Consider the following 10,000-nt stretch of genomic DNA (forward strand, 5'->3'; position numbering starts at 1 on the left):
AGTTCCTGGAGACCTTGATGGAAAACATAAACAGGAGATGAAGTGTGGCAAATCTAGTGAGGGGTGGCGGAGAGAAGAGACGAGTACCGATCCATGTTCGTTGATGTGGCGTGACAGGTGCTTCGGTAAAGGTAAACGTGCGGAACAGGCAACAGGTGGACAAGAGTAAAGATGACAGGAATGGTAAAAAAAAAAAAAAAAAAAGGAGAGAAAGAAGAAAAAGAAAAAGGCAAGATAGACAAAGAGATGAAGAGAGAAGCTTTGCTAGGAATAGAGATAGAACGTGCAGTTGATAAAGAGAAGTGTGCACTGGAGTCATGGAGAAGAGAAAACTGGAGTCACTAAGAACGTAAAACTGGAGTCATTGAGAAGATTGAAGGCTTAGAAAAGATAACATTAAAAAGAGCATAGCTACATCAGCCAAATAAGGGAAGCTACAGGAAGCCATCAATCAGTCCCACAAGAGGCAATTCCTGTATAAAAAAAAGGAAAGAAAAACAAAAACACATCTACTTATCTTCACATATCTTCCCCATCCATAAGTCTTTGTAATCCTTTAAAAAACTCCCTGATGCCTCTCCTTAGCAGGATGGTGATGGTGATAATGATAGTAAAAGATTGTCACTGTAATTTCCTGTCACGAATACCTGCTGTAAAATTCACCATAAGGGATTTAGGAAGAAAAAGCGAGTGACAGTAAGAGGACGTGTCAGTAATGCTAATGTACGTGTTGTGTTGAGTGGCGCGAGCGTTGTGTGAAAGGCGTAGTGATGCTAAAAGGGAATCCTGATGTGTGCTTCAGCGTGTGTGTTGTGAGTGTTGCTTCAAAGAGGGACCCAGATGAAAGCAGGAGAGGTGGGAAGGAGGGCAGGGGAGCAGGGAGAGCAGGGGAGCAGGGGGGACAAGGGAGCAGGGGTGATGCAGGGGGGACAAGGGAGCAGGGGTGATGCAGGGCCCCGGAAGTCAGTTTGAATCACACCAAATGACGTAAACATGATAGATTGTGAATGTGAAGATAAAAATGTACTAACGTTTTATGTTACTACTACTACTACTACTACTACTACTACTGCTGCTACTGCTACATAAGGTACAGCTATCAAGCAACCTAACTTAACCTGACGTAACCTAACACTTAACCTAACCAAACTTCATGTAACTTAACCTAACCTGAAATACTCTAACTTAACCTGACACGTAAAAATCATACCTAATTTAACACCTAAATATTCAACCTATCCTAACCTAATGTAACCTAACCAAACCCTAACCTAACTTAACGTATCCTGATATTCTCTAACTTAACCTGACACGTGAAACTCAATCCCATCCAAACAAAACACCTGAACATTCAACCTCCCCTAACCTAACGTAACCTAACCTAACCTAACCTAACCCAAAGTACCCTGACCTAACGTAACCTAACCTAACCTAACCTAACTCTGGCCTGACCTAACACTACATAACCAAGCATAACCCAACGTACCCTGACCTAACGTAACCTAACCTAACAAAAGCCATTCGGAGTGAAACCAGAAGCCAAAAAACCCTCCACGCCTTATCAGTTCATTTATCCGCTTCCCTTTCCTTTCCCATTGTTCCCTCTCCCTCTCTATATTTTTGTTTGTCTCGTAAATTCCTTTTTCTATAGTTTTTTTTTATCTCGTGGAGGAAACTTTTTTTGGGGGGATCATATTCACTTCACTTGACACTCTCTCTCTCTCTCTCTCTCTCTCTCTCTCTCTCTCTCTCTCTCTCTCTCTCTCTCTCTCTCTCTCTCTCTCTCTCTCTCTGAATGAAGTGAGTTTGTAGGATGGAAGTAGGTCAGAGTAGAAATGCTGTCAGTGCGCGGCCTCGTAAATGCAAAGAGAGGAGAATTTGTCGTAAAGCGCGGGTTATAAATTACTCTTTTCTTTCCTCAACTCATACGTAAATTAATAAATAAATAAATAAATAAACGTCAGTACTAATTAGAAAGATCCCATTCATGTATTTATTTAATTTCACTTTACTTATTGATTTTATTTTACTTTATTTTATTTTTCATTTTATTTATTTATTTATTTATTTTTGTGTGTGTGTATGTGTGTGTGTGTGTGTGTGTGTGCGTATGTGAGAACTAAGACAGGTATAATTTGTCACACTTCAGAAAGCAAGGTGAAATTAAAGAGACAAAGGACTTAAAGAGATACGGATATTTTTAGTACCCTTCCCCCTCCCTTATCCTTTAAGAATGCGCGTATTAGTTCCCAGGCAACAGAAGCACAGGGCCATTTGTTATATTTATGTTGCCTTGTACTGCGTGATGTGAGTAGATCCTTGTTGCTGTACGTTCCGGTGATTGATGGTGATGGTGGTGATGGTGGTGGGGGTGGTGGGAAATACTTTTACTTCTTGAACACACACACACGCACACACACACACACACACAAGCACAAAGGATATAAATACACAGATGCACAAACATGAAAAAAACAAAACAAGGGGAGGGAGTGAAAGGACAGCAACAGATGCACCTCGTTAGTACAAGTTATGGTATTAGTAGTAGTAGTAGTAGTAGAAGTAGTAATAATAATAGTAATTTTTGTTGTTGTGGGTTGTAGTGCTGGTGATAGTGGTGGTGGTTGTGGTGGTGGTGGCCTGGCATCAGTACCATTACTAACAAGATCAGTTCAGTGCAGTTATCAGTTTCCTCCTCACTCCCCTCCCAGTCACACACACACACACACACACACACACACACACACACACACACACACACACACTGAACAGAGGCTTTGAATTTCACAAGCAGTTCATCACGTAGAGTACACCATAACAACGCACCAACACAGATTAATTCCTCAACTTTAAGACAGGACTGCAACTATTACCATTTACTATTACCATTAATTATTACCATTAACTTCCGCCAGACATTTAGGGAGCAGCTTTCAGGTACATGATTCTGGACACTGACAATTTCTACCTTAAAACAACACCTTTTTTGTAACTGAATGTTTCCTTATTTTCTACGTATGTAATGATAAGATGTCTGGAGGTAGGTGAGGCAAGCAAGGATATGTTTTAACTTAACGTAAACTGACACGTAAAAATCCTACTTAATTTAACATCTAAGTATTCAGCCTACCTGCTCCCCTGTCCTCCACCCCCCTCACCCCCTACTTTCATCTGCCTCTCTCTTTGAAGTAATTTTTATGTAGTGTGTGTAATGATAAAAATAAATAAGTAAAAAGCTTGGGGTTAAGTGAGGGAAAGCCAGGATTTAATGGGTCGAGAGGTTAAAGCGAACAAGCCAGGGCATTGACATAGAGGGGACTTAGGAAAGGAACAAGTTAAGTTTTAGGAAGGGGCAAGTCAGGGCTCAAGGGACATAAGAAAATAAGGGAATCTACAAAAAGCCATCAGGTCTACACGTGGCATTCCCTGTGTGAAATATACCTATCTATTTCCACCTGTCATATTCATCCATAAATATGTCTAATCTTTTAAAACTCCTTAACTACTCAGCTCTAACAACATGATTACTGAGTTCATTTAATTCATCCACCACTCTCAGAACCAATTCCTTCCTAGCTCTTTTTTTTTTTAATCTAACTTTTTTTTTTTTCAAGCTCCAACGCATTATTTCTTATTGTATCCTGGTCTTGGCTTGTCCTTCCTTCAGTACAAGCGTTCCCCCGCTAACACCAGGCTTACATTTAGACCCGGAGCAAGAAAGTTGGTACTAGCTTCGTCAGCTTTAAGTAGCACCGCGGGTATGAAATATTGTGACGCGTGTGCTGGGGTGACGCTGTGCTGAGATGAAAATGTAGGCGTGGAGTCAAAGGTTGCTGACGTGGGAATAAAAGACTAGAATGGATATCAAAATGGATTCTTAGAGTAGAAGTTTTCTGAGGTAGAGGTAGGAGAAAAGAGAGTATTGTTAAAAACAGGATAGGAGGTGCGGAGTCAAAGGTTGCTGAGGTGGAAACAAAGGGTTAGAGGGGAGGAGATTAAAAGGGATTTATAGAGTAAACCAGTGAGGTAGAAACAAAAGGTTAGAAAGGAGAGTTGGGATTAAAAGAGTCTTAAGTTTAACTTACATAAAAGGTTGTGATGGAAAGAGAAGGATAAAAGGGAGAGTTTAGGGCAAAATGGAGGTTAAGTAGAAGGCTGAGGTAGAAGTAGATTAGAAGATAGAATTATTGAGATTAGAATAGAGTGTCAGAGTGAAGAGCTGAGGTAGAGATAGAAAGATAGAAAAAGTCACCTTGGCAATAATTTCCTTTGATGGTTCTCGTACACATGAAAGTACAACAATATTTTTCAAACGTACGAGACACTCAGGCAATAACTCAGACCTGGCAGCGCTCCAGGCAGTGTTCAAGTAAAAAGGTAGTACGATAATATTTTCAAACGTACGAAGCGATCGGATGATATTTAAAGATCCAATAACGTTCCAGGTCATTTCTTTAAAGCTAAGAGGGATTAAAAAGTTCGATAATATTCTCTGGCGTATGAGGCTGCTGGAGGAAACTTCAGGGCTTGCTAACATTCCAAAGCAGTTTCTTTTAAAACTTGTGATGGGATAAAATCGAAGCACACCAATACTTTTCAAACGCACGAGGCGATCACACGATGCTTCAGATCCCGTATTCTGAACCACTTCTGCGCCGCACCTCCACTATTTTCAAACCTAGCAAAATTTCTATATTATTAACGAAAAAAACACTCGTGAAAACCCGGCAAATCGTCTTTGTGGCTTCTGAAAATAGTAGTGGTGAAAGAGCTAAGCGTTTCTGATTACGGGCCCAGACTGGAGTGAAGGGACAGGAAGGAATAGCGAGGGAGGGGAAGCAAACCAAAAATCAAAGTAAAGCTTCTTGGTCCCGTTGCAAAGGCTGAAGCGCGTTCCCTCATTGATATTTGTAGGTCCTGTGTGCTGCATTAGAATATATCGACGGGGTTAAGTGGTGTTTGAAGAAAGGAAGGAGAAAGTAAAAGAAGAAATTAGAAAAAAAGAAACAAGGAAGAAAGGAAAGAAGGAAGGACGAAAAAGAAAAGAGAGAAGGAAGGAAGGGAAAAGGAAAAGAAGAGAGGAAAGAAAAAGGAGGAAAAATGGGCAGAAAGGATAAAGGAAAGAAAGAATAAAAGGAATGCATAAAATAATTAAGTAGGAAAGTAAAAAAGAAATAAATGGAAAGAAAGGCACGGGAAGGAAGAGGGGAATAAAAGAAGAAAAAAGAGTGAAGGAAAAAAGAAAAGAAAAGAAGCAATGCAGTAAAGCAAAAACAACAACTGCAAAAGGGAAGGAAGGAAGGAAGGAAGGAAATAAAAATAAACCAGGAAGGAATAAGAGACGCTAAAAAGAAAGAAAAAAAATTACAGGAAGGCAAAAGGAACTAGCACGCACACACACACACACACACACACACACACACACACACACACACACACACACACACACACACACACACACACACACACACACACACACACACACACACACACACACACACACACACACACACACACACACACACACACACACACACACACACACACACACACACACCCAGCTGAATATTTCTGTGAGATAGTTGATATTCCTTGCACGGGAGGCGAGGACATACGTCTGTACAGGAGCGTGGAGAGGAAGTATTTGGGGCACATCCGAGTCCTGTGAGTTTTGTGAGGCTGAAGAAAGACTCTAACTGCATCAAAACTCTCCTCACATTTTGGCATCGTCTGCTTGCTGAGTCCGGGGAAAAAAAAAAAAAATAAGAAGAGAAAAAGAGAGAAGGTTGGCTCACTCATTGTGCATCGGGCTGACTTGTCATGGCTGTGTGTGTGTGTGTGTGTGTTTGTGTGTGTGTGTGGCCTGCAATAGACGTGTGGCTTACTGAGGTGAAATAGGAAGCTTGAGGGAAGTTTTGATTTTAGTTATTTATTTATTTATTTATTTATTATTTTATTTTATTTATTTATTTTTTTTATTTATTTATTTTTTTTTTTTTTTGTGGGGGGGAGAGGGATAGGGGGAGGAGGCGATTTGATGTGTGATAGAGTGGTGATGGTGGTAGTGGTGGCGGTGGAGGATAGCTGAAAATACTTGTAATGATGGCTATGACGGTTTGTTTTCCTTGTTATTATTTCTCTTTTCCCATTTTTAAGTGGTAACAATGATGGTGATAATGATGATGATGCTGATGGTGTCGAAAAGTTTTTAAAAAGTAGTGATGATAGTATTAATAATGAACTAATATGTACATTTTTGCCATGCCTTTTAAATACTGATGATGACAATGACTACTTTTAGCATTAACACTACTACTACCACTACAACTGTAACTATTATTACTACCACTCTTATTATTACTACTACCTCTACTACTATCACCATAACCACTACTGCTACTACTACTACTACTACCACTACCAGTACCATTACTACTACTACTACTACTACTACTGATAATAATAATAATAATGTAGCTTACTAACGTATCTCTGCCTAATTTTTGAAGCACTTTGTATATAATCTCCCAAAGCCCCCATCTTCCCTATTCACGTGCCTTTCTCTGCCGCAGCCTTTATTCCTTCCCCTTCTGCCCTCCAGCCCTCATCCTTTTATTGCCCCTTGCCCTCTACGCCGCGCCCCTCGCTTCGCCTCGCATGGCCTCGTCTCTTCCCCCTTTTTTCCTTCTTTGTCTTACTTTCTTTTCCGTTTCTTTTTTTTTTTTCTCTTTGTGTCTGTTGTTGTTTATGCTTTTTCTTGTTTTTTTAATGCTTTTGTTTGTTTGTTTGTTTGTTTGTTGTTGTTGTTGTTGTTTGTGGTGGTGGTGGTGGTGGTGGTGTTGTTGTTGTTCTTGTTTCTTCTTGTTTCTTCTTGTTCTCCTACTCCTCCTCCTCCTCCTCCTCCTCCTCCTTCTCTCTCCCGCACACTCCATCTTCTTCCTTTGTTTCTATATATTACTACTGCTGCTACTACTACTACTACTACTACTACTACTACTACTACTACTACTACTACTACTACTACGCACATATTCTCAGCCCCCTCCTCTCTCTCTCTCTCTCTCTCTCTCTCTCTCTCTCTCTCTCTCTCTCTCTCTCTCTCTCTCTCTCTCTCTCTCTCTCTCTCTCTCTCTCTCTCTCTCTCTCTCATTCTCCCTCCTTCAGGCTGTCTCGGATCTCCTACTGGGGGTGTTCTGCATGCCCTTCACTCTCGTGGGCTCCCTCCTGCAGGACTTCGTGTTTGGGGCGCTCATGTGTCGCCTCATTCCCTACATGCAAGGTAAGGGGAGGTGTGTCTGCAAGGGCATGTCTGGGAGTACTTGTTTATTTTGCGAGTACTTCTTTGTTTGCAAGTATCTGTTTGTTTTGCGAGTACCTATTTGTGAGCACATGTTTGTTTGCGAGTTTTTGCGTGTCTGCGAGTTTTTTTTTTTTTTTTTTCTGGGGGGGAGGGTTGGGGAGGAGCGGGGGTTGCGAGTACTTGTTTGTTTGTGAGTACTTGTTTGTTTGTGAGTACCTGTCCGTCTGTTTTGCGAGTACCTGTTTGTCTGTGTGGTATTTTTTTTTTTTTTTTTTTGCGAGTAACTGTTTGTGAGTACCTGTTTGCTTGCAAGGACCTGTTGGTGTTTGTTCCTTCGTGTTTTGACAGGTTTTAGACATGAATGTGACAGGCATCCTCGAAAAGCAAATGAGTTTTTTTTTTTTTTCTTGAAGTGTGAGTGTGTATGTGGGAGAGGAAGTGTGTGTGGGTGTATGTGTGTGTGTGTGTGTGTGTGTGTGTGTGTGTGTGGGTATTGTCTGTGATGTGTAGTTTATATGTTTTCTGTTATTTTTATTCGTGTATTTTCTCTTTTGTGTGTTTTTTTTATAGTGTTATTTATTTGTTATTTAATTTTGTTTTATCAGAGAGTGTCATACCAATAAGTTTTTCGTATTGTCTTTTAAACATGTAATTTGGTATCAGTCTGTTTATATCTTTGTCTATCTATCTATCGATCTATCTATCTATCTGTATGTTTGTCTGTCTGCCTGTTATCGTGTAAATGAATATTAGATACGTATTTTACTAGTTTCATTTTGCCACTTCCATCTTTATACCCCCCTCTCTCTCTCTCTCTCTCTCTCTCTCTCTCTCTCTCTCTCTCTCTCTCTCTCTCTCTCTCTCTCTCTCTCTCTCTCTCTCTCTCTCTCTCTCTATTCTTCCCCTTATCCCTTTCCATTTTTTTTTCTGCCTACCTTTCTATCCATCTATCTATCTGTCTGTTCGTGGCTTTATTGCGTGTGGGTTAGCGAGTATTTCACCTGTTACTTTTTTTCTGATAACTTAACTGTACATCCATCTGTTTGTCTTCCTGCCTCTCTCTCCCTCTCTGTCTGTTTGTTATGGGTCTGTCTGTCTGTCTGTCTGTCTGGCTGGCTGGCTCTGTATTGGGTGGCCAGGTTTATTATTACTTGCTAGGCTTGTGAAGAGAGAGAGAGAGAGAGAGAGAGAGAGAGAGAGAGAGAGAGAGAGAGAGAGAGAGAGAGAGAGAGAGAGAGAGAGAGAGAGAGAGAGAGAGAGGGGTCGTCTGAGTTGCGAATGAAGAAAAGTGTAGGGGGATTAATAGGAGGTTATGAGGGAGAGAGAGAGAGAGAGAGAGAGAGAGAGAGAGAGAGAGAGAGAGAGAGAGAGAGAGAGAGAGAGAGAGAGAGAGAGAGAGAGAGAGAGAGAGAGAGAGAGAGAGGAATACGAGAATTGATAAACTGCAGGTGTCCTAAAATGTAAGTGAAACCGAAAAAAAAATAAAGAAAAACGGTGAAAAAAGTAAAAAAAAAGAAGGAATGAAAGGAAGGAAAAGAATTTAAGAAAGAAAGAAAGAAAAAAGAAGTAAAAGTGACTAATTATGCAAATACGGAAAATTCAATACTGTCTTTTTTTTTTTTCGTGTCCATGTTGCCGCGAGAATGTAAAACCAAGTCATAAGTCATTCATTCTTTCAGTCAGCCAGCCAGCCAGCCAGTCAGTCAATCAGTCAGTCAGCCACTCACCCAGTCAGTCAATCTGTCGGTCAATTAGTCAGTCAGCCAGTCAGTTTACTCAGTCAGTCAGTCAGTCAGCGTGTCAGTCAGTCAGTCAATCACTCAGTCATTTCAGCCAGTCAGCCAATCATTTAACTACTCAATCAGTCAATTTAGTCAGTCAACCAATCAGTCATTCAGTCAGTCGGTCAGTCAACCACCAAGCATGCTAACGACTTACACACACACACACACACACACACACACACACACACACACACACACACACATTGACCATCCAACACAGTGCAGTAGGTAAATCTCGCGTGGGCCAACAGGTGTGCTGCTGTTGTTCTTCCTTTGTGTTCTTTTACGATATTTTTGTATCATGACCGGAACAATAGATAAATAAGTAAATAAATAAATACCATTGAATTCCTCTGAGTTCTTAATTAAAAGGCCACATCAAAAATTGCTATTATTTTTTCTTTATTTTATCTGTCAGTAATTAAAAATCTGAACTTTTGTTAATTATAGATTGTATTCCTAAAATGCCCTTTGTGTATGTGTGTGTGTGTGTGTGTGTGTGTGTGTGTGTGTGTGTGTGTGTGTGTGTGTGTGTGTGTGTGTGTGTGTGTGTGTTTGTGTGTGGCTAGATGGGTGCTCTCCCTTCATTCCTTTTTCATCATGTGTATCTTCCATTTTTCATTCCCTTCTGTTCCCCGCTTTCCACCCTTCATCTTTTGTTCATCTCTTATTCTGCAGCCATTTCTCTGTCTCTCTCTCTGTCTCTACATTCTTCCCTGTCTTTCCTGCAGATCACGTTGCATTAATTCCTCTCATTATTCACGTGTGTGTGTGTGTGTGTGTGTGTGTGTGTGTGTGTGTGTGTGTGTGTGTGTGTGTGTGTGTGCTTCCTTGCCTAATTGTATTTTCATAGCATTAACTTACTTTCATTTCAATCTGTCTTTTACAATACCATCTTTTTATCCTCCTTTTACCC

General features: G+C 40.6%; 1 protein-coding gene across 1 annotated transcript in view; it reads left to right on the top strand.

Moving 5' to 3' along the window:
* The window catches only part of LOC135115636 (cholecystokinin receptor type A-like), a 27,610-nt gene that overhangs the window by 4,744 nt on the left and 12,866 nt on the right, over positions 1-10,000 (top strand). Inside the window, 1 exon segment of the mRNA XM_064032561.1 lies at positions 7,165-7,279. Within this exon segment, the coding sequence (XP_063888631.1) occupies positions 7,165-7,279 (115 nt within the window).

The sequence above is a fragment of the Scylla paramamosain genome, chromosome 29, assembly GCF_035594125.1.
Source record: "Scylla paramamosain isolate STU-SP2022 chromosome 29, ASM3559412v1, whole genome shotgun sequence".
Taxonomy (NCBI): Eukaryota; Metazoa; Arthropoda; class Malacostraca; order Decapoda; family Portunidae; genus Scylla; species Scylla paramamosain.